This window comes from Macrotis lagotis, chromosome 6, assembly GCF_037893015.1.
Source record: "Macrotis lagotis isolate mMagLag1 chromosome 6, bilby.v1.9.chrom.fasta, whole genome shotgun sequence".
NCBI classification, from domain to species: Eukaryota; Metazoa; Chordata; class Mammalia; order Peramelemorphia; family Peramelidae; genus Macrotis; species Macrotis lagotis.
Genome location: NC_133663.1, coordinates 224,458,746 through 224,484,119, shown reverse-complemented (window position 1 = coordinate 224,484,119; position 25,374 = coordinate 224,458,746). Strand labels below are relative to the sequence as shown.

At 35.5% G+C, this 25,374-nt stretch overlaps 1 protein-coding gene across 3 annotated transcripts in view; it reads right to left on the bottom strand.

Annotated features, from left to right (window-relative positions):
* Window positions 1-25,374, bottom strand: part of CTPS2 (CTP synthase 2) — a 122,438-nt gene that overhangs the window by 5,969 nt on the left and 91,095 nt on the right. For all 3 annotated transcript variants that reach the window (XM_074192368.1, XM_074192366.1, XM_074192367.1), the window contains exon 17: window positions 15,802-15,946. In XM_074192368.1, the coding sequence (XP_074048469.1) occupies window positions 15,802-15,946 (145 nt within the window). The remainder of the gene's footprint in view (window positions 1-15,801; window positions 15,947-25,374) is intronic.

Below are 25,374 nucleotides of genomic sequence, written 5' to 3'. Positions count from 1 at the left end.
ATAATGTTATCACTATATCAATTATTCTGCTAGTTCTCACGTGGCTCTGCACCAGTTCATAAAGCTTTTTTCCAGATCCCTCTGAAAATGTCCATTTCATCATTTCTTATGGTGTAATAATAGGCAATCTGATTACTCTATTGATTTTAGTAATGCTAAAACCCTAAATTTCTTTGAAACTTGAGAATGTCATTTGTTCCACGTGGAAGGAAAGAGCTCTTGAACTTGCTCATATCCCCCATACAAGTGGGTTAGCCTGAAATTGCTAAGTAAGTTCATGGCATTGGAGCAGCAGCAAGAATCAATGGTATAATGAGATTTCTTTCAATTCACTGCAATTGCTTACACTCCTACTCTTTCAACCCCCCTCTTTGGCTAAAAAGGACACAGCACATAGTTCATTGATCTTACTATTTAGCTACTTACCTAACTAAAGAAGTACAAATGTAGCCTTGTCTGTCTGAAAAACAAAACTCAACACTTTCACAGTTTTGGTTCACTAAGTCCTAAAAACTCAAGGTAAGATACTGAGCACATGCTCATTCTAATTAGCAGGGAAACTGCTAATTCTGTCTTTCTACTAGAATGGACAAATACTATAGCTAAGTTTAGGATGGGGAGGGAGAAGAATTATGTGATATATCTGCCTAGAGACCCCATATTTCAATCTAATATCTCTAGTTTTCTTGAAGATTCAACTCAAATGCAACTTCCTACTGGAGGGTCTTTCCTGCTTTCCTGATAACTCCAGTTATTAATGCTCTCTCAGCTTCTACTCTGCCCATAACTTTGTATTGACTTATTGTTGTACATGTTCCTTCCCCATTTCACCCAACAGAATGTAACCTCCAAGAGGTTAGGAAATGTTTTGTTTCTGTCTTTGTCATTTCATCCTCAGAACTAAGTACAGTCATTATATATATTAAACTTTTAATAAATGCTTGTTGAACACTGATTGAACAAATGAATGAGATGTATTGATGACCTGTAGTTCTGAACTCCACAGCAGATTCCTTGAAGAATTTAAATAGAACAAAGACTATCCAGTGCCTGTTTGGAAATTGTGGTTATTCCTACCACTGGAGAAATGGAAACAACATTAAGCTAATTTGGAAGGTTCATCAATCAAACAAGAGTATGTTTAGTTGGAGTTATTCAAAAAGGATATGCTTAAAAATAAGCCCAAAGTAGGTCTAGAAAATTCAATGTATCAAAAAAGAAAATATTATCTTTTCAACCCAAACTTACCCCCCTTCTAAAAATTCCCAATGACCATCAAGGAACTACCATCCTCCCATTAACCTTGATTCCTCAGTCTCCCTAATCCCATATATCCAAACATTTGAGAAATCTCATGTGTCTCTTCGATATCTACAACACTACTCCACTGTCCCTTCTCCACTTCCACAGCTTCTTTCCTCAAGGATTCTTCCCTCAAGGAGCTTGCATTCTAATGGGAAGAGGGGAAAACCTGTCACTTTTATATTTGTATCCTTAGCACTTATTGTGATACCTAAGAGACTCCAATCAAAAATCTGCAAGAAGGGAAAAGCTATAATCCAGTGATATGGCCTCCATGCTCCTCACACTCACATTCTATCTTCTATATCAGTGTGCTTTCACTGGCTATTTATTCCTCATGCATAGAATGTTCTCTCTACCCATCTGTCCCCACTCTTTCCCTGACCCACCCTTCTCTAGTTTACTTCAAGTCACAAACAAAATCACACTTTCTTCAAAAACATCTTCCCGTAACAAAATAAAGACTGACAGATTGCTTTCCATTGGGGGGGGGGGGAGTAAGAGTGGGAGAAAAATTGTAAAACTCAAAACTCAAATAAACCATCTTCCCATTCCTCTGAATTTTCCCTTTGAAATTGCTCCAATTTATCCTAACCATATCATGGTTGTCTGTTGTCTTCTTCATTAGTTTTTATCTCCTTGAGAGGAGGAAAGTAAATCTAACGTATCTAAAATAATCAGCACAGTGACTGGCTGACTTATAGTGGGTACTTAATAAATGCCAATTAATTGACTAATCCATCCAGACATCTTCAACTGTTAATGGAATTTTCACATATCAAGTTAAAATCTTTTTTTTGTTTGTTTTGTTTTTTGGAGTTTTCACTCCTTTATCTAGGGATAAGAAGATTAAATTTATTCTTCTAGGAAATATTTAAATGTCATTTATTTCATCTTTCTAAACCTTTTGTCATTTGTGTAAAATTCTGATCACCCTACTAGATTATAAATTACCTGAAGGCAGGGTCCACATTGTTTTTCATCTTGTTAGGAAAAGTACAGTGCCTTACAGCAACAACAAAAACAACAATGTCATAATGAAACCTCATAAGGTTTGCAAAATTCTTCATATACATTATTTCAGGTAATCTTCACAAAAGTCACTTAGGGTAAGGATAATGGTTATTATTCTTCCCATTTACAGTTAAGGAAATTGAGACTCCAGATGAGTTAAGAAACTCATCCATGCCAAACAGCTATGGTCTGAAGCAGGATTGGAACCCAGGAAGTTATAAACAGCACTTTGTAGTTAAACCAAGATATCCATCAGCAGATGCTTAATGAGGGATTACTGAATTTAATCCCTGAGGAGAACTGAATCAACCAGTTATTTCATTGGTGTATGCCAAAGACACTTCTAGGTGAGGAAATTTTATCAATGAAGATCAGCAATGAACAGTCTTAAAGAGTTGAAACCCTGAGAAGATATGCAACTTCCCAGGATCCAAGAGAAAGAACTTTCCAGTCCTTCCTATCTCTGACACTGCCTCTCTGAGATCTAAACACTCCAGGGGATGGAAACAGCCTACTGTTCTCCTAAAAAAGACCCTGCCAGGAAGAATTTTGTACTTGCTCAGTAACAGGAACCACAATTCTATGAGAGATAATTTTCCACCAGGAAGCAAAGTAATATAGATCAGCAATTGGGAATAAAGATTTAGAAGCTAAATATCCCAAATGGTATGGATCTTCAGTGAATAAAGGATAAAAAACATGGCTACTGATCAATTGAATACTTAACCCAAAGCAAGAATCTCCCATTCATGCACATGCTTTGGGGGAAAGGTAGAATGACCATGGAAAAGATACAGTGTTCATTGTCCCATTTCTTCTCCAAAGGCAAAGTCAAAACCACCTTAGTAGCCTAAAGGAACTAAAGCAGCGTTTGAGATATTTACAACATTGAATTAAGCAAGGCATTTTTACAAATGGAAGGTAGAATTAGTTTGTGACTATCTATCCTATGCAGCTATTAAAATTCTACAGGTTGTATGATAGAAGCAAAATGTCAGAACAATGTGGGAAAGTATTTATCTTTACCACGAGGACAGGTAATGACATAAGGTTGGAGAAATACAATAGTACTACTTTGAGCAACATTTCTGAGCTGCCTAATGGTGGTGATTAGACCATGACCCACTGGTTGACAGAAGAAAGGACTGTCAATACACAGGTGAAATAAAAGCATTCATTAGAATTCCCTGCATGCACCAACCCTCCTGCTACCATATTGCATATCAAAGCATTATTAAGGTGAATAAGCATATTGACAGCTTGCTACCATGTACATAAAAGTTTACTCCAAGCATTATTATTGCTGTACTTACTTCTTTTTGAATGTGCCCCTGGAAGCCATAAAATATAAAAGCAATGACATAACAGCTTAGTATGTGCTTTAAGAGTTTGCACTAAATAAAAAAAAAATGTAGACTATAGTCAAGGGAAATTATTAAATGCAAAATATTCAGTGTTATGATTTATTCCCTTTCAGTGATAGAAATCAAGTGTAAACAATGCAAAGAAATTTGGTTTGGGAGGAGGGAAATTCATTAACCTATATTTGTACAATACTCTTTTCTTTCTATATATAACATTAGTGTTAATTATTTCATATTATAAATCAAAAGCTGTGTATCTCAAATTAGTTTTCATCAGGCTATAGGAATTGTCTGTGACTTCTTATCATGGAGAATTTCCAGATGAGGAAAAGCCCTTCCCCAGTACAGGTCAACACTGTTTCTGCAAATTACAGAACAATAACTGTCATGTTACTGTTCATCCTGCATTCTCAAAGAGGACCAATGACATCACCTTAACTTTTGGGTAAACTGGATCTAAGTGAGCAGAGCCATACAAAATCCTCAGCCTCACTCTCTCCTCCAGAGTCATCAAAGGCAAAATTAAGTCAAGATGACTGATGTCCTGGGAAGTGGTAGAGGGAGTATAATCTTAGAAAGCTGCTTAGAGTACTAGGAAGTAAAGCCCTGGTCACAAAGTCAAAATCTGTCAGAGGTAAGAAGTGAATCCAGGTCTTTGAAGCTGGCTTCTGGTCATTTTTTTTGAGGTAATTGGGGTTAAGTGATTTGCCCTGGGTCAGTAAGTGTCTGAGTCTAAATTTGAACTCAGGTCCCTCTAATTCCAGGGCTAGTAGTCTATCCATTGTGCCACCTAGCTATCCTTGATTTCTATCCATTATGACAAGTGCTTCCCAATTTTAAATAAAGTCTACTAAAATCACTTGAGCAAATGTTTTTTAAAGACCTTTTACCAGTAAGGTACTGTTTAATCAATATATCAATTTCCATTTCAAATTTGCTGTAAATATAACAACTCAAATGTGAAATAATCATTCCCTAAGTCAAAGCACAATAAATCTCAAAGGTAGTCCAGGGACAACCAGAATATATACTAATAATATAATCTGTTAGGAATTATGGACAATGAATTTCAAAGAAGAAAAATGCTTCCAGACTTGAGAGAGTGTTAGGGACTGCTGAATAATGCCATTAATCTCTCTCTCTCTCTCTCTCTCTCTCTCTCTCTCTCTCTCTCTCTCTCTCTCTCTCTCTCTCTCTCTCTCTCTCTCTCTCTGTTATGGAAGAGTAGAAAACCATTCATCAATACTTTCTAGGCTTCATTCTAGTCCCAAGCTAAAAAGCTATGATTCCAACTATGGGGATGAAGAGAAGAATCAGTCCTTGGAGACAGTAGGCAATCCAGAGCAGGCAGAGCTGCTTCCAGAACAAATTTTTTTGGCTCAATTCCTGTCTAGATAAGCATATTCTAATTCTATTCTCATGTATGGCACTCAAGAGACGTCAAGCTGCTCTTTGAGGATGCACTAAGGTCTGGCCAAAATAAAACTACCCTTTCAATGAAAATTCCCACCAGTTTCTAAGTTGCTAATGAAAAGGGAAGAGAAACTGCTAGGACTGACTCTCTCCAATTTTGTTATTGACCATATCATGAACAGATTTAATAATAGAGCATGGCATCATACTAAAGCATTAATGAGCTCAAGGGACCTGCTCTGGTGTTTTTGAGATGAACACAAAAGCTGATGAACAAAAAAAAAATCAGTTCTCAGAAGGAGCAAAGAAGCATTTCTCTAAGCAACAGCATTGGGTAAAATACAAAGAAAACTACACACAGAAAATATAAAGTGGGTACCCACTGTGATCCTTGGGACCCAAAAGGACTTCAGAGATGATCAAGTCCAAGTCCCACTTTTCCATTTTACTGATGAGAAGACTGAAGCATAGAAAAATTAAGTAACTTGCCCAGAATCACAAAGCGAGTACACAAGATTTGAACTCATCTTCCTAACTCCAAATCCTCTGCCTTACCCACTAAGACAATGTTGCCACTCTTACTGAGCTATGTCTTTGGAATCACAGCTAGAAAGGACATTATTAGATATACAACCCAATCACATTATTTCATAGATGAGGAAACTGAGGCCCAAAGTGAGGTGAATTTGTCCAAAGGTCACACAGGTACTAAGTGTCAGAGCCAAAATTCTAATCAGTCCTTTGATTCTAAATTCAGTGAACTTTCAAGATGCCTCCCCAAAGAAATACATTTCTTTAGTAAACACTTAATATAATTTAACTTTGTTGTTGGTTAATACTTTTCTAAATGACAATTTTATTTCTAGACCATGTTATCTAGGAGCATCTTAAAAAGAGGTTGATTTAGAACTATGTCGTCTATTCTGATGAACAGAAGTCCCAGAAAGCAGTTCCACCCACATCTTGCTTAGTGTACAGTTTTGCCTGCCTACAAGCTTCAGAACAAATACTAAATGAGAAGCTATTTAAAAAGCTCAACAGGAACAGCAATAGTATATGATGAACAAATGTAAATGACTTAACTATTCTCAGCAATATAATGATCCAAGACAATTCCAAAGGACTTATGATGATAAATGCTATCCACCTCCAAAGAAAGAACTGACAGTCTGAATGCAGACTAATGAATACTTTTTTTAACTTAATTTTTCTGGGGTTTTTTTTATTTTAGTCTGTGTTTTCTTTCACATGGCTAATATAGAAATATGTTTTGTATGATTACATATGTATAATCTATATCTGCTTTCTATGTATAATCTATGTCTGCTTTCTCAAGGAAGGATGTAAAGAAGGGAGAGAAAGAATTTGAAACTCAAAAAAAATTTGTTGACATTACAATTTTTATTATATGTAATTGGAAAAAGTATTAACAAGTTTTCACTTGGAAAAAAAAGAAGTTAAGTAGGGCCAAAAGCCCAGAAAAGTAGCCACAATGAAAGTAGAAAGTTTTTTTAAAAGGGCATTTGGGGAATCACTTGTTCTTTCTAAGATAGGAAACAACAAACAGTTTAGAAGGTAAAAAGGAGACCATCAACACCAGAGACAGCAGGAAGGAAAGGGAGTCACTTAGCCCGCCATCCTCACAAACTTGTCAGAAATTAGAAGTAGCAGAATAGAACAAAATACTTGTTAGACTATGCAAGGGAAGCAAGAAATTGAAGTCTTGAAATGAAAAATAAGAAGACTTCCTTAAGTTATGTCTATACTTTAAAAAAAAAAGGCTTTTCCCTATGATAAAGCAGTAACCTTTTCTGTTTCGGAAGTCAGATATATTTGCAGACTAATGTGCTTTATGTGCTCTTTTTGGTCTCCTTATTATGGAAATTAACGTATGATGGTTTAACTTCTGGATGAAATCATTACAGTCAGTATCAGTCATTTCTGTTATCCATTTCTCATTTTTTATTTTCAAAATGCTTTCCCAGAAAATGGCTCTTGGTTCACTCCTTTTTTCCTAATTTATTCCTTTCCTTTGGGTCTCCAAGGAAGGATGGAAATTATCTCTGCCCATGACTCTTAAAGAGGGACACCAACAGAAATAAAAAGACAAGAATTTCCAGGAGCTTAACAAAAAAAAGTGCAAAAGAAGGGGGCTTAGCCATATCTGATCTAAAATTATATTATAAAGCATCAGTCATGAAAACTGTTTGGTACTGGTGGACCAGTGGAATAGACTAGGTGCAAAAGCAGGAGACGATTATAGTAATCTGCTGTTTGATCAACCCAAAGAGTCTAGCAATTGGGATAAAAACTCCCTCTTTGATAAAAACTGTTAGGATAATTGGAAGTTAGTATGGAAGAAACTTAGATTAGACCAACACTTCCATACCCTTTACCAAGATAAGATGTAAATGGTTACAGGACTTAGACATAAAAAACAATACTATAAGCAAATTAGAAGATCAAGGACTAGTTTACCTGTCAGATCTATGGAAAGGGGAGCAGTTCATAACTAAGGAAGAGTTGGAGAACATCACCAAAAACCAACTAGATGATTTCAATTACATTAAATTAAAAAGCTTTTGCACAGATAAAACCACTGTAACCAATATCAAAGGAAATGTAGTAAATTGGGAAACATTCTTTACAACTAATGATTCTGACAAAGGACTCATTTCTAAAATATACAGAGAACTGAGTCATATTTTTAAAACAAAAAGCCATTCCCCAATTGACAAATGGTCAAAGGATATGCAAAGGCAATTTACAGATGAGGAGATCAAAGCAATCCATAGCCATATGAAAAATTGCTCTAAATCATTAATTATTAGAGAAATGCAAATTAAAGCTTCTCTGAGGTACCACCTCACACCTCTCAGATTGACCAATATGACCAGAAAGGATAATGATCATTGTTGGAAGGGTTGTGGGAAATCTGGGACACTATTACACTGTTGGTAGAGCTGTGAACTCATCCAACCTTTCTGGAGAGCTATTTGGAACTATGCCCAAAGGGCAACAAAAATGTGCATACCCTTTGACCCAGCAATATCACTACTGGGTCTGTACCCTGAAGAGATGATGAAAAAGGGTAAAAAAAACATCACTTGTACAAAAATATTTATAGCAGCCCTGTTTGTTGATGGCAAAGAATTGGAAATCAAGTAAATGTCCTTCAATTGGGGAATGGCTTAGCAAACTGTGGTATATGTATGTCATGGAACACTATTGTTCTATTAGAAACCAGGAGGGATGGGAATTTAGGGAAGCCTGGAGAGATTTGCATGAACTGATGCTGAGTGAGATGAGCAGAACCAGAAAAACACTGTACACTCTAACAGCAACATGGGGGTGATGTTCAACCTTAATGGACTTGCTCATTCCATCAGTACAACAATCAAGAACAATTTTGGGCTGTCTGCAATGGAAAGTGCCATCTGTATCCAGATAAAGAGCCGTGGAGTTTGAACAAAGTTCAAGGACTATTCCCTTTAATTTAGAAAAAAAAAAAACAGATATCTTATTGTCTGATCTTGTTACCTCTTAGACTTCTTGTCTCTTCCTTAAGGATATGATTTCTTTCTCATCACACTCAATTTGGATCAATGTACAACATGGAAACAAAATAAAGACTGACAGATTGCTTTCTGTGGGGGGGGGGGAAGTAAGATTGGGGGGAAAATTTTAAAACTCAAATAATATCTTTAATAAAAAAAACTTTTTAAAAAAAGGGACACCATCAATACCATAGGCAAGAACTCTTCAATACAAAAACTTTCAATTATCAATTTCTATCTGCCATGTTCACTTCGTTATTAAAAAAGAACGTGAGAAATTCGGTGATATAGTGAAGTTATACATAAAATATGAAATGTCTCTGTATGACTACCTGTGTTAATACCCTCACCCCACCATGGACTCTATGTTATGACAGACAGTTGATATTTCTGTAGTGCTTTGAAGCTTGTCACATTTGATCTAACATCGATCATTTGAGGTAAATATTATAGGTACTATAATTCCCATTTTATGGATGAGGAAACTGAAGCTGGGACTTTTCCAAGGTTACAAAAATATATAAGGCAAGCTTTGAACCTTGGCTTTCTTCACTACGAGTTCTGTGTTCTATCCAACCATGACAACATCCAACTGCTTCAAATTATCCCTTAGAAAAGATAATGATATCTAACTTTTATATAGCACTTTAAGGTTTGCTAAAAACACTAAAAACCAAAAAATAAATTATTTCATTTGATCCTCACAACAATACTGGAAGATAGGTGCTATTATTATCTCCATATTGTAGATGAAGAAACTGAGATAGACTTCAGTTAAGTGATTTGCCCAAGTTGCTACAGCTAATACCTGCCTTAGGCCACATTTGGACTAAGGATTTCCTGATTGCAAGTCTTATGTTTTATTTACTGTAGCACCTAGTTGGAGAGTCAATGAAAGTGGTACAAAAGGATCATGACATATATAAAATATATCAAATTGCTTGCCTTCCCAGGAAGGAAGAGGGAAGAGAGGGAAGGAGAATACTTCTTTAAATATTAAAAGTTTTTTGTTTAAATGAAAAACATTTTAATTAAAAAAAAAGGAACATACTATTAAATGTCTGGATCCAGTGTCTTAATAGTCTGAACATCAAACCCTTTATTTGACTAATTATAGTGCCTCAATTTGTCAGGCATATCCAGTTCAAATGGAAAAACCAAGTGTCTAGAAATATTAGTCTAAGATTATCTTACTGAGATTTATTATACTTTTAGAACAGTCCCACCTGATTGGCTTTGAACTAACTAAAACAAGTCTTCTAAGCCACAGTTATTCTGTAGATAAATGGAGTGTTGGGCATTCAGTTAATCAAGCTTCCTACCTCTAAGACATTCATTCTTCTGTCTATAACTTTTTCAGGTACTGAGTAAAAAGATTTCCTTCAGGCAGAATTCAAAGCCTCCAGGCTCAGAGGTATCTAGCTTCCCCTGTTCATAGCTTAAAGTTCTCAAACTGTGCACATTCCCTGAATATGGGAGAGAATCACCAAATCTCCAATCTAGGGGCACCATTCATCTCAGGGCCATAATAACAACTTTTGTTTCAGTTTGAGTTACACAACTCCAGTGCCCTCTCCCCCCCCACCCCCACCAACTTGGGCTCCAACTAAACTTGGTCCCAAAGAAAGGACGAGAACACATACCTCTCCCTTCTTTGCAAAAGTGAATGACTATGGTTGTGGAACATGCTGTATTCTGACAAAATTCCTTTAGTTTTCTCTTTCTTTTTTATTCTTTGTACATGGGATAGGTCTCTTTGTTACATAGGGTATGGGGGAGGAGGGATATATTTAGAAATAAAGGTGATACAAAAACAAAAGTTATCAGTAAAAGTCTTTAAAAATACATAATCCCATTGCAACTCATTTTAATGGCACGAGAACTATAAAATTAATCTAGTATTCCAGGATAGGGTATAGAGTAAAGGGTCCCTCCAAAATCCTTTTCATCTTAGGATGTAGTATTCCAGATTAAAGGCAGAGTATAGAGGGAAGGAAGCCTCATTTATTTGTATATGTCTGAAAAGTACCTGTGGTGAGGATGAAATGCTTTGCATACCTTTAAAGAGCTATATAAAGGCTAGCTATTATAATCAAACTTCTGGGAAAATTCAGGGATTATGAAACCAGCTTAATCTTTTAACTCCTTTCAGGGGCTATTTGTGCCCAGGCTGAGTATTCATTCAAATCCAGACTCAATTAATCACTAGCTGTGTGATGTTGGGCAATTCATATAACCTGTTTACCTCAGTTTTCTCAACTGTAAAATAGGGATAATAATCATACCTACCTCCTGGGTTATTGTGTAAATCAAATAAAAGATTTATAAAAAGCACAGGATCTGCAACATAATAGGCACCATATAGATTCTTATTCCTAGCCCTACTTCCCAAGCAGTGAATAGTTAACAAACAAGATGAAATAGAAGACCTAAGACAGAGGAATAAATTTGACCTCAATGACATCATTATTGAAACTTCCTGGAATGAGACCAAAGTCCCTGAACAATGTAAATTCCCTGAGGTTAGGGAATATTTCCTATTTTTGTCTTTTTTATCCCTAGTTTGCAGCATAGTATTGGGCAATAAAAGTTTATTGTACTATGTTACAATATGGCTCTGAAAGAGTCTATCTTATTCAAGAGAAATAGGATAGGTAAAAATGAGTGAAGGGGAAAGGCAGCATTTTGTATTTAGAAGATATATGTAGTGAGGGTTAAGTTAGAGGCAGAGGTGATATTGTCATTGTAGTATGCTAAAGACCACTTGGCCAGAAGGAAGACAAGGAATTTGAGAAACAGATCACAAACCTGACAGGGGAACATGGGACAACAGTAAAAAAAAAAACTTCAATTATCTGCTATCCGTAGTTAATAATTTCTTGATTTGACTTTATGATAATCGTCTTTCAAAAGGTGGAAGAATCAACAAGGGAAAATTTCATTCTTGATCTGATTCTCACCTCTCTCGGAGGAAAGTGATAAGGAAAGGGATCACTTTCTCCTTGAGTTTCTGATAGAAAAGAAGAAAGTTGTAAATAAGGTAACAAGTTTCTTAGGTTTTAGGAAAGAAAATTTTAAACACTTCAGAGGAAAGACACAAAGACACAAAGAATTCTGATCGTGGGGATTTGTAAGTTCTCAAAAATGAAATTCTAAGTAAAAAGAAACAATTCTGATGCAAAAGGAATGTAATTTAAAGAGACTAAAGTGAATGCATAGAAATGCCAACCAATTTAGATTATAAATTGTAGATTATACATCTCCAGGGACCAAAGCAAAGGCAGATAACAGAAGATGGCACTTATAATATCAACATCATAGCTAACATTTATATAGCATTTTAAGAGTTGTAAATCACTTCAAGCTCACAACTCTCTGACACAGGTGACATCATATCATATTTTGTATGATACTGTAGTATATTATTAATGAATAATTGCTATTAATATTTGCTTATGTAGCATATTACTTATATTAGTTTTATATACTATGGAATTAATATGTTGCTAATTATGTATACATAAGAATGTATTGTATATATTTTATTGACACATACATGTATATTTTTTATTATGTCTGTTGTGGCATCATAGGCATGGTCCTGTAAGGACAGTGTCAGGAATACTAAATCTCAGGATTTAATGAATCTGAGAGTATGGTGAAGAAAGCTGAAGACAAATGGATTGAGACTTTAAAAAAGCAATAAAAGGGTAATGAGAAGATTCAAAAAAAGGCTGGAACTGTTGTCTGGAGTGGATAAGATGATGACAAATGGGAACTGAGAGCAGATAAAACTCATTTTGCTTCTATTTTCCTTGCCAAAGGGATTAATTTTTGGACTAGAGAGGACAAATAGGGAATTAATATCCATAATAATGAATAATGAGACGCTTATCCAATTTGCAGTGACATCAACCTGGGAGAGACCACTAACACTTTGGATTCTAGAATCAAAAGGGCAATAAAACTGTGCAATTTGACCCATTAATACCACTACTAGGTCTGTAACCCAAAGCAATTACAAAAAATGGGAAAAGACCCACAAGTACAGGAATATTCATAACAGCTCTTTTTGTGGTAGCAAAGAATTTGAAATTGAGGGGATGCTTATAAATTGGGGAATGGTTGAATAAATTGTGGTACATGACTATAATAGAATATAATTGCTGTATAAGAAACGAGAAGCAGGTTGATTCCAGAAAAATTGGAAAAACATGAACTGATGCTAAGAGAAGTGAGCAGAACCAGGCAAAACCATAACAGCAGTTCTACTCAGCAATACAGTGATCAAAGACAATCCTAAAAAAATCCAGAGAAAGAACTATGGAATATGAATGCAAATCAAAGTATACCATTTCCATCTTTTTAAATTTGTTTTGTTTTTTCTATCTCATGGATTTTTTCCCTTTTTGTTCTAATTCTTTTTTCACAGGGGCAGCTAGGTGGCACAGTGGATAGAGCACTGGCCATGGAGTCAGAAGAACCTGAGTTCAAATTTGACCTCAGACACTTAACAACTACCTAGCTGTGTGCCTTTTGGCAAGTCACCCCAATGCCTTGGCAAAAAAAAAAAAAACTAATTCTTTTTTTCATAGCATAACTAATATGGAAATTATTTGTTATGATTGTATATGTATAATCTATATCAGATTATTTGTTATTCTAGATGTGAAAATGGAAAGGTAGGAGGGAGAAAACTACAAAAATGAATACTGAAAATTATCTTTATATATAATTCAGAAAATGATAATTAAAAAGTTTTAAAGTTTTAAAGAGTTAAAGATCTGAATTTTAATACAGATAAATTCAAAATCTTTAAAATGGCTTTAAAAAATTACAAACATAAGAAGAAGAAAGCACTACAAGATAACAGTTCATCTAAAAAGAGGATTTTAGTAGTTACAAGTTTAATGTGAGTGAGCAGCATGATAAAAGTGAATTGATAGGGGTCCATTATGAAGGAACAAGTAAATCATAATTTTGCTGTGTTCTGCTCCAGTAAGACCACCTCTGAAACCCCATGCTTGATTATGGACATGTTAGGAAGGGCATTGACAAACTAGAAAGTGTCCTGAGGAAGGAGACTAGGGCAGTGAATGGCCCTGAATTCATACCTTATGAGGATCAGTTGAAAGAACTCAATGTTTAGCCTAAAGAACACTCCAGTAAGACAAGAATTGTTACATGGAAGGAAGTGAGATATGTTTGACCCCCAGAAAGAAAAACTAGGAGCAATGAATGGAGATGCAAAGAGAGAACTAACTCTAAGATTGATGTCAGAGGGGAAAAAAATAACTTCCTAATCAATAAGCTACCCAACTATGAATGTGCTACCTCAAATGTAGATGGGAGGTAATAGGCTTCCCTTCAAGCAAAGTTTTCATAAGCAGTGGTTGACTAAGTTAGAAGAGGAATTCTATTTCAAGTTTTGTTCTAGTGATCCACTGAACATCCTCCCAGTTCAGAAATTCTGTGATGCTTAAAAGCATTACCATTTGTGTTTCTTAGGCAATGATCTAGCTCTTTTGAGTTATCCCAACTGAGCTGAGTTGCCTTCCTTTGGAAGCAGTGAGATGATTTAATCCTGATGAAGCATTTTTAAAAGAAAAGAGAGGGGCAGCAAGTGGAGAGACCACCAGCCCTAGAGTCAGGAGGACCTGAGTTCAAATCTGACCTCAGATACTTAATAATTACATAGCTGTGTGACCTTGGGCAAGTCACTTCACCCTTGCAAAAAAGACAACAAAACAAACAAAAAGAAGAGACAGAATACAAGGGCTCCCCAATAACACATGGCCAGAAGAAACGAATTTAGAGACAGCTCCTTTCTTCCCTCTCATTCTTAAATTATGATAAACAAGAGTCAGACGATTTCCATTTACAATGTTTTCTATATTTCTATTTTCTATTTCTATTACAATGGTTTATATATTATTCACATTCACAGCACAATGATCCATTAAATTCAACTAATTAGATCTGCCCGGTATTATAGCTTGTTGGGATCTTTTTGGATCCTGACTCTGGAATCCAAAATGTTATTGGTCCCTTTCAAGTTGATGTTATTTGCAAATTGGATAAGCATGTCATTATTTATTATTATAGGTATCAATTCCCTATTGGTCCTTTCCAGTCCAAAAATCATTCCCTTTGGCAAGAAAAAACAAAAGCAAAATGAGTTTTACCTGCTCTCCATTCCCACTTGTCATCAACTACTACAACTTATTAGTCATTCCCCAATAATAGGAATATACTTGGTGTGCAATTCTTGGTGACCACAAAAAGGGATGGCATAAATATCTGGGTGTGTAAGGAGGCTTTCTTTGTATCAATGACCCCCTTGAGGGTCCAGCAGTAGAATCCTAGGTTAAAAGGCATGGACAGTTTGATCTCATCATTTACATATCGCTTTCCAGATTGTACTAATTCACAGCTCCACACCAATGCATTGTTTCTGTCTTTCTATCACCTCTTCAACATTGACTATTCCCATCTTCTGTCATTCTGAAGAAGAAAATATCTCCATTCTGACAAGTCTAAAAGTCAATCTGTTCAAAGTTATAAAGACTATGGTAGTAATATTTCAAGGACCTGTCATTTTACTGATATGGGCATAACCAACACAGACTGTAATCCATCTGTTACTAACTTGATATATTCCAATATTTATTTAGCAAATATTTATTATGTATTATGTATATAAGGCAACACACTAGACTACAAATAACATACACATACACACACATTTTTAAAAGGTCACTATGAGTTGTTGAGTTTCTCCATATTTAACTAGACTGGTCCTCAAATAAACATGCAATCTTGTACTCCATTTTTTTTCCATCTTGTAATAACCTGACAGAACTTCTATTCTAGTCACAGTCTCTAAGAATGTAGTCAATTTCTTTATTTTTCTCTCTCCTTTTTTTTTTGGTAACATGGCTTAATATGGAAATATGAAAGAAAAAAACATATATATATATATATTCACCTCAAGTCTGTGATGGGGATTTAGAGGAAACGCATAATTTGTTAATATTAATATTTCCCACTTAAAAAAAAAGTCTTTCCTAACAGCTCCATATGTATTGGGCAGAGAAAGCTCTAGAAATGAAAGATAATTATATTACTGCTGTAAATACTACAAAAATTACCTTAGGGACAGTTTGCAGCCTTGCTGCAGATAGGTACTGAGTGTACCAGTTGCTGCAAGCAATAGACCCAGATATGGAGGAGAAGGTTTCATAGGCCTGGAAGAAAACTCAGGATGGAACTGAACAGCAATAAAATAAGGATGATCTGAAAAGAAAAAAGGAGTTAGAATACATTTAAGACACAGGCAAATGTTAAAACTAAATTAAAGTTTTTATCCTGCAACAAAGAAGCAATCACCATTTTATTTAATAAATTTCAGAAAACTCATTTTTATCTTCCTTTTTATTATTAAAGATTTTATTTATTTTGAGTTTTACAATTTTCTTCCAATCTTACTTCCCTTCCCCCACCCCCCACAGAAAGCAATTTGTCAGTATTTACTTTGTTTCTATGTTGTACATTGATCCAAATTGAGAAGCAAACTCATTTTTCTAGAAAGCAGTTCAATTGATGAAACACCACACAGAACCAGTGTCAGAAAAGTGTCAAAATACATTAGAAGTGCTGCAGTGTATTGGATGTAAGCCAAAAGAACAGAAAAGCAGTGGGACCCTGGCTTTCTTATTTTTCAGAAGAATTTTATGTTTGGTTTACCACCATTTCCTCTGGATTGTCATGGCCTTCAAATCAAGGCCAGAACATTCCTCATTCCAAGGAACATTAAGTTTCTTGATCAGTTCCAAATTTTGGGACAAGATTTGAGTTTATCCAATATGATGCTAAACTTAATCAGCTTAGCAAGATTCTAAATGACCCCAACAACATAATAAGGTGAGATAGTTGATCTTGTCCTCTCACCTTCAAATTTCTTAAGAATCATCACATTGACATTAGACTTTTAACTCCTATAAAAGTACTCTAATTCCATAATCTCAAAAATCTATATCCTAATTGGGTTATGCTTCAATGATTTTTAACTTTCCTCATTTTGGGTGAGTACTCTGTCATGTGAAACACAATCCATCCATTCCTTCTCATCCTTTATTTGTTTGTTTGTGGGGTAATGGGGTTTAAGTGACTTGCCCAAGGTCACACAACTAGTAAATATCAAGTAGCTGAGGTCGGATTTGAACTCCGGTCCTTCCTAATTTCAGAGCTGGTGCTCTATCCACCTCAACACCTAGCTACCCTGATCCTATGTGATTCTAATTTATGGTATTCCATAGATCCTTCACAGAAGAATTTACCAATGTAATAGAGAATTTGTTCAGTAGGTTCCAGGGGAATTCTCTATCTACTCTGTTAAGTAGCTTTCACTACTCTCTTATTTGTTTGGTATGACTAACAAATCTTTTAAAAAAATTTTTTGGGGGGGGGCAGCTAGGTGGTATAGTGGATAAAGCACCAGCCCTGGAGTCAGGAGTACCTGGGTTCAAATCCGGTCTCAGATACTTAATAATTACCTAGCTGTGTGGCCTTGGGCAAGCCACTTAACCCTGTCTGCCTTGCCAAAAAAAAAAAAAACCCTAAAAAAAATTTTTTTTTAAAAAACCTTTATGTCAGTCTTATTTCCATCACAGGTTTTAAAACTGTATTGCTATGGGCAAGGAATTATAGCATAATAACTAGAATATTGTATTAGCATCAGGAATACCTAGGTTTAAATCCCATCTCTGACAGGTACTAGATGGGTAAACAGAGGCAGGTTATCTTATTTCTGAGTTTCATTTTCCTTATATGTAAAATTAGGATGATATAAAATACCTACTTCATAGGATTATTGATATTATTCATAGGATTTTCAGCCAAACATGTATGTAGAATATTGAAACCTTTTAGCACAGCAAAAGTCAATAATCATTATTATATGGTTTTATAAAGCTACTTTTTTGTCTTTGATGGAAATATTTTTTCTAGAAAGAAATCTGCCTTCCAAGCAGAGAACAAATGTCCTGCCATGAGAGATTTAAAGCAAAGCACTACTACCTCCATCCCTTTTTTTTGTTCCTCCCTTTTTAAAAAACTTAATTTATTTTTTGTTGCATTTTAAGTTATCCCTCCCCAAACAATAGGTCACTTTCACACGAAATCAGGTGACAGATTAGTGGGTTAGGGAAAATGTAAGCCAGCTTTGATTTGTATTCTTTACCTCTTAATAAGAAATCTGTTTCTCATTATTAGCCTGATAGGCTATGGGGAAAAGATTTCCTATTATTGGGAAGAAAAACTGATGAAATATGCCATCACAAATACACACACACACACACACACACACACACACACACACAGAGTGAGAGAGAGAGAGAGAGAGAGATGTAAAAACCATACTACCATAATATTCAAACTTCTATTTATCAGTTCTTTCTCTGGAGATAGATGGCACTTTCCTTCTTAAGTCCTTAGTATTTGGAGTATTCATAAGTCCTGAGTATTTGTAGTATGCAGAATCATAGTTGCTCTTCAAATAATATTACCATTACTGTATATAACACTCTCTTGGTTCTGTTCATTTAACTCTTATTTCATTCACTGATATTCATTGAATGTAAAAAGTCTTAGGAGAGGGGCGGCTAGGTGGCATAGTGGATAAAGCACAGGCCCTGGAGCGAGGAGTACCTGGATTCAAACAGGGTCTCAGACACTTAATATTTACCTAGCTGTGTGGCCTTAGGCAAGCCACTTAACCCTGTTTGCCTTACAAAAAAAAAAAAAAAAAAAACCCTAAAAAAAAAAGTCTTAGGAGACTTTGTCATTAGCCCATATTAGCTTTGCAACCTGTTACAAATCACTCAATTTCTCAGAGCCCCCAGGTGACTCTCTAAATCCATAAATTGTTGATCAATTGCCAATCTGCATTGCTCCCTACACTGAAGAAATTACAGCTCCAGATGTGGGGGGAAAGGGGGGGCATAGAAGTAGCCTATAGAATTCAAAGTAAAAATAACACCAAAATTACAAAATAGATTCTAACTTTACTTGGGGAAACAATTAAGAGATGGGGGGGGGGCGGCATTAAGTTACAAACCTTAAATTTCAGCATCTAGTGATGGGTTGCTACATGAAAGAATCAGAAACTAATAATGTTGTAAATACTGTTTTATGGAAGATGAGTGCAATCTGTCTCATCACGGCCAGAGACAGACTGTTGGAATAAATGGGCCACTGTTCTGTTTACTTACAGCAATTTTGGAGACAAATTTATCCACTGATTTCCCCTGAGAAAAGAAAGGAAAGGGTGGTTTTGATGATGCTCCTTTAATCAAAATAGGGGTGGGAAGAGCCTCTGAAATAATATTTTCTGCTTATTTGTTTTGAATTGGACCCCTCATATTAGACCCAGTGCTTATTCCCTTTTAGCACAATTGTGAACTGTCACAAATGATTTTTATAAAATGCTTAGTAGCTCAAAAGACTCCTGGGGATTTTTTCTTTAATGAAAATAAAGATCCTTCCTAGTCTACTTTTAAAAAAAATGCAGTTTCTCACTGTATGTGAAATTTTGAAAAACTTCTATGGGGATATACTTTTGATAAAAGCAGTAAGCTGAGGAAACTAAAATAAAATTGAATCTTCAATTAAGAAAATCCACAAAGATGATTAGCTTTAATCAATGCTCCTCTCTCCCAAGCATTGGTAATAGGGAGGATGATCAATGAGCTACTCTGCAAGATGAAAAATCAGAACAAAATCAAAAACAAGATAGTATGTCAACTATTATGTATCAGTTACCTAATTCTGACCAAAGCAGTGATCAGTCAAGATACTAGAGGGCTGATGGTGTAAAATGTCTCCTGTCTCCAGGGAATCAAACAGCAAGCTTTTAGAAAGCATCAACTATAAGGGAGTATTGGGGCTAGCCTCTAGGGTTCCATTCTGCTGGGGAATTGAGAGAGGGACAATAAAAGTAAGTATAGATATATAAGTAAAAGGAAACTGACAGAGGAATACATTAAAAGTTGTAAGGATTAGAAAAGGCCTCACTGAGAAAGTAAGCTTAACAGATCTTTTTGTAGTGGCAAAGAACTGAATATTGAAGGGATGCCCATCAATTGGGGAAAGGCTAAACAAGTTCTATATGAAACCATGAGTGGTCAAGAGTGCTTGTATAAAAAAATGGTTAATATGTAAATACATTAACACAAATGGACATGCACAATTTTCATTCATGGTAAAGGGGAAGGAAGAGAGAGGAGAGAAGAAAAGACGGTAGAAAAATAAATTTGCAAATGAATGAATGCTGGAAAAACTACCATAGCATGACATTGAAAAAATAAAATTATCAAGTTGGAAAAAATGAGCTTAAGTTGGGTCTTAAGGAATAAAAGAGATTTTTATGAGATAGAAGTGAGGAAGGAATGAATTCCAATAGAAAGGGAATAACTAATAAGGTACCAAGATGAGATATGGAAGATTGAAGATGGAAGTATTGTATGGGTATGGGAGTTAGGATGGATAGAGTGTTGTATCTAGAGACTGGAAATGGGAAGACCTAAGTTCAAATCCAGTTTCCAACATTTACTAACTGTATGATCCTGGGCAAGTCACTTAACTGTTTACCTCAGTTTCCTCATCTGTAAAATGGGGATAATGACAACACCTGCCTTCCTGGGTTGTTGTGAGAATCAAGTGAAACAATAATGTTAAGTGTTATAATAATAATAACAATATAATAATGTTAAGTGCTATAATAATATTATAATAATGTTATAATAATTATTATAATAAGCACTATATCAAAGTCAGCTATCATGTATCAGGAATAGTCAGAAAAGTCAATTTGGTTAGACTGTAGAATGTGGGATCTGTTGATGTTCAGTCATTTTCAGTTGTATCTAACCATTTACGATTTCCCTAGCAATGATAAGGGAGTAGTTTGCCATTTCCTTCTCCACCTCATTTTACAATTGAAGAAACTGAAGCAAAGAGGGTTAAACAACTTGCCCAGGGTCACACAGTTAGTTAATTATCTAAGACCATATTTAAATTCAGAAATATGAATCTGTCCTGACTCCAGGTTTGACATGCTCACCATTGTGCAACCTAGCAGCCCAGAATGTGGGAAGGGGAGTTCTATATAATGAGCCTGGATAGTAGACTTGGACCTCATTTTAAATAGCTTTATTAAAAACTCCAAAGAGTTTAAATCTATTCTAGAGTGAATAGGAAAATCATGGAGTTCAGTGGGCTGGGAGGGGTAACATGGTTTGACCAACACTATAGGAAAATCATTTTGACAGTTGGGTGGAGAATGAATTGGAACACGAAAAGATTTGAGGTAGGGAGTGATTCAACTAGAAGCAAGCATGGAGTGATGAGATGAAGCATGAAGCAGAGAGAAAGGAACCCATACAGAAAGATGTTGAGGAGACAGAAGAGATGAGATTTGGCAACAGCTCAGTGAAAGAGAGGAGATGAAGATGGTCCTGAGGATGCTAGCCTAGGTCACTAGAGCATGATGATACCATCGACGGTAATAAAGGAAGCTTGGAAGAGGAATGAGTATGCTGAGGGGAGTAGGAAAAAAAAATGAATTCTATTTGGACATGTTGACTCTGATTTGCCAAAAGAATATTCCATCTAAATGGTCTAATAATATGACTGAAATTATATAAATCAAACATATATTATTTACCCTCAAAACTTGTAAGGATCAGAGAGATAATGTGTATAAAGCACCTTAAACCTTAAAGTTCTAATACAAATGTAAGCTATTTTGCTAGTCACCTTAAGTATTATTATTATAAGCTCAAGGACAAAGGCCATTTTCTTTTATTTCCAATCTATTAAGACTTTTTATACCACTCAGTTGCAGAGTACATGAAACTTGTATTATTTTATTCTTTAAACTAAGGTCCAAATTTTTTTCCACTTGAAACTAAAGGGAACTAAAATTTTGAGACAAGGATAATACTTTTAATAAAGCATACTTCAGAGAAGAGGCAATAGGAAATAAAAAAATAAAACAGAAAAAAGTCACTCATTTCAAACCAAATATTCAAGAATGCAAAAGATCAACACCTCAGATCCTTTGCAGCTTACAGGTAAGCTTTATCAGAAGAGAATATTTTGGAAGTCAAAAATGTTTGTGCCAGTCTGATGCACACAAAAAGCTAGGCTTGCCAAGAAAGGATTTCTAGGGATGAAAAATATATGACTGACTTGTATTTTTACTAGGCTGAAGGATTTCATCATTTTAAAATGCCTCTTATATGTCATCTGCCATACCAAGCATATGGCTGAGTTGTCAAGGGACCCATACTCAAGGAGCTTCTTACAAAAGACCAAACACATAGCCCAAAAAGTTCCTGCAGGTCCACTGCCCAAAAGGCATTCTTTCAAGTGGTATTAAATTCAGAAATGAAGATGAAATAAAAGCCAAGTCTGATTTTAAGTGTTTCTGGTAAATGGAGAGGTAAATCCCAAAAGAGTGGATTGGAGAGAATTAGTGCACTGCAATCCTTCTAGAACTTTAAGTGAATTCTTCAATTGTAGTCTGCAAGTTGTTTTTTTTACCATAAAACTGAATCTAATCATCTGTTGAGAACTGATTAAAATTACAGAATTAAGTAAACTGATATAGTTATACACACACACACACACACACACACACACACACACATTTTAACATTCTGGCAATAACAAGAGTTAAAAGTAAGTACTTAAAGTCCAAATTAAACAGTGCTACAGGATGTGTATACCAACCATAGAGGTTAAGGGAAAGGAGGAAAAGCAACAAAAATTTCTGATAAAAGTAGATAAAAAAAATAAAAATAACTGAGTGATATACATTCTTCAGATGCCTCCCTTTTGCCATTCAATTCATACTTTCTCATTAGAATTATTATATTATTAAGAAGAAATATGACAATATGACGGGGCGGCTAGGTGGTGCAGTGGATAAAGCACTGGCCCTGGAGTCAGGAGTACCTGAGTTCAAATCCGGCCTCAAACACTTAATAATTACCTAGCTGTGTGGCCTTGGGCAAGTCACTTAACCCTATTACCTTGCAAAAACTAAAAAAAAAAAATACGACAAGGACGTGGAAAATTCAACTTTGGGCTCAAAAAGGATCTACCCCTTTTATTCAAAAGTACTCACAATTCTTCCAGTCTCTTCTCTTATGTTGGATTAATTTCTCCAATGGTTAACCAAGTCTCACCCATCTTACTCTTTCAATCTCAGGGATACTGAATTCCTCCTCTCCAGCTCTTACTGCCCAGTCTCTCATTCCCACCTATCTCAAGTCTACACATCTCATTTTCTATTCCAAGGGTTCCTTCTTCTGCAATTTCTCTCCATAATGGACAAATTCCCTTCATTTTAGCCTTCTTCTCATGCTGTAGAAGGGGAAACATCTGTCTAGTTTTTAATATTAAGAAAATGTTATTTGTGCCTGTCCGGGAAGCAGGGGCCCTAATCAAATGTAAATTCCCTCCTATTGTTTCAATGTAACTCCTTGGTAAAAATGTAAATTCACCAAGATAAGAGCAACCTGGGCTCATCCCTCTCCCCCTGCTCCAGCTTCCTGCCTTTCAGTAGAGGCAATCACCCCCTTTTCCCTGTCTCTTCCCTGCAGGGGAAGGGGGCAAGATTATAGATGATTTTTTTTTTTTGCTAGGCAATGGGATTAAGTAGCTTACCCAAGGGCACACAGGTAATTATTAAGTGTCTGAGGTCAGATTTGAACTCAGGTTCTCCTGACTCCAGGGCTGGTGCTCTACCCACTGCACCACCTAGTCACCCCATAGGCAAGACTATAAAAGTTTGGCCACACTCCACTCTGGTCAGACTCACTAAGCCTAGCCATCTCTTAGCTGTTTTCCTTTTCAGCCTGTCTTCAAGTAGCTTATTGTCTAACCAGAAAAAAAAAAGTTTAATCTGTGCACTTGGCAGGCTTGCAAAATAAAAATCCTGAGCTTTTCCACCTCCAGGGCTAGTTGAGAATTTTCATTTTCGAAAGAATTCTCATCTTTATGGCATACCACCAATTTTCCCCATCACCCATGCTTCCTCCATCCTCCAGTACTCACATAGATCTGGCTTCCCCAGGTGAAACTGTATCCCTGGCCATTTTTTTTTCAGTATTGCTTTTCTCTTCTCTCACACTACTGGTCCCAAAATATACATAAAAACATTCCCTTTTTTGACTTTCAGGTTCTCTCCCCAAATGCAATCAACTGATCAATGTCCCTCCTCCTTTGAGGTTTTTTGTTGTTGTTTTTTCAGTCATTTTTCAATCATTTCCAACTCTTCATGACCCCATTTTTTGGCAAAGATACTGGGATGTTTTGCCATTTCCTTCTCCTCATTTTACAGATGAGGAAACTGAGGCATACAAATTAAGTGATTTGCCCAAGGTCATACCACTAATAAGTATCAGAGGGAGGATATGAACTGGTTCTCCTGATTCAGGACCATGGTGCTATATCACACTATCTTGTTCTTGTTCTTGAGTCATTTTAGTAGTATTTGACTTTTCATGACCCCAATTGGAATATTTTTGGTAAAAATACTGATTGATTTGATAAATAAGGAACCTGAAGCAAATAGAATTTAGAGACTTGTCCAGGATCACAGAGCTAATAAGTGTCTGAGGCTGAATTTAAACTCAGGTCTTCCTGACTCCAGTCCAGCACTCTATCCACTAGGGGCCCTGGGTACAGCAATAATTAAAGAAAAAGAAATTGAGGGGGAAAGAAATGATAAAGAAGAAACAAATTAACATTTTTTGCAGATATAATAGTCTACATGGAGAACCCTAGACATGCAACTAAAAATTTAATAATATTTTCAGCAAAAACTCAGCACAGAAATGAAATTCCATTAAAAATTATTGCAAAATTAATAAAATATCTAGAAGCCCACACAAAAGACACACAAAAAATATGTTATGTAAAACTAAATATTCATAAAGAAGTAAAGGAAGAAAAATAATTAGAGAGGAACTGTTGCTCATGGTTGAGTTCAGTTAACATAATAAAAAGAACAATGAAAAACACATGCTAATGAAGGGGACCTCCTGGCAGTACCACATATCAAATTATGCTACACCAAGGAACAATCATAAAAATGATTTGGTACTAGCTAAAAAATAGAACAGTTAATAAACAGAACAGATTAGGCATGCAAGATCCAGAAATAATAGAACATAAGAGATATATAGTATTCAATGAATCCACCACTATAAATTAAGTTTAGATCAATATTGCACACCATATACCATAATGAGCTTCAAATTAAAAAAAAGATCTAAATATAAAAGGGAATAACAAACAATTGGAGGATAATGAAGACACCTTTCACCATTATGAATAAGGGAAGAGTTGACCAAACATGGAAGAGAGATGATCACAGTGAAGATCAAATGGACAATATAAACTGAGAAGCAATGCAATTAGAATTAAAAGGAAAACATTTACAAGGGAGAAAATGTGTCAAGTTTCTCTTGTAAAGGTATAATATCCAAGATGCATACGGTATTGATTCAAATATATAAGAATAAGAGCCATTCCTCAATAGATAAATGATAAAAAGATATGAACAAGCAATTTTCAACACCAGAAACTAATATAATATTATCAGGAAAATAATAATACAGAGGCATTACCATCTACCTTGCTGCTAAAATCTA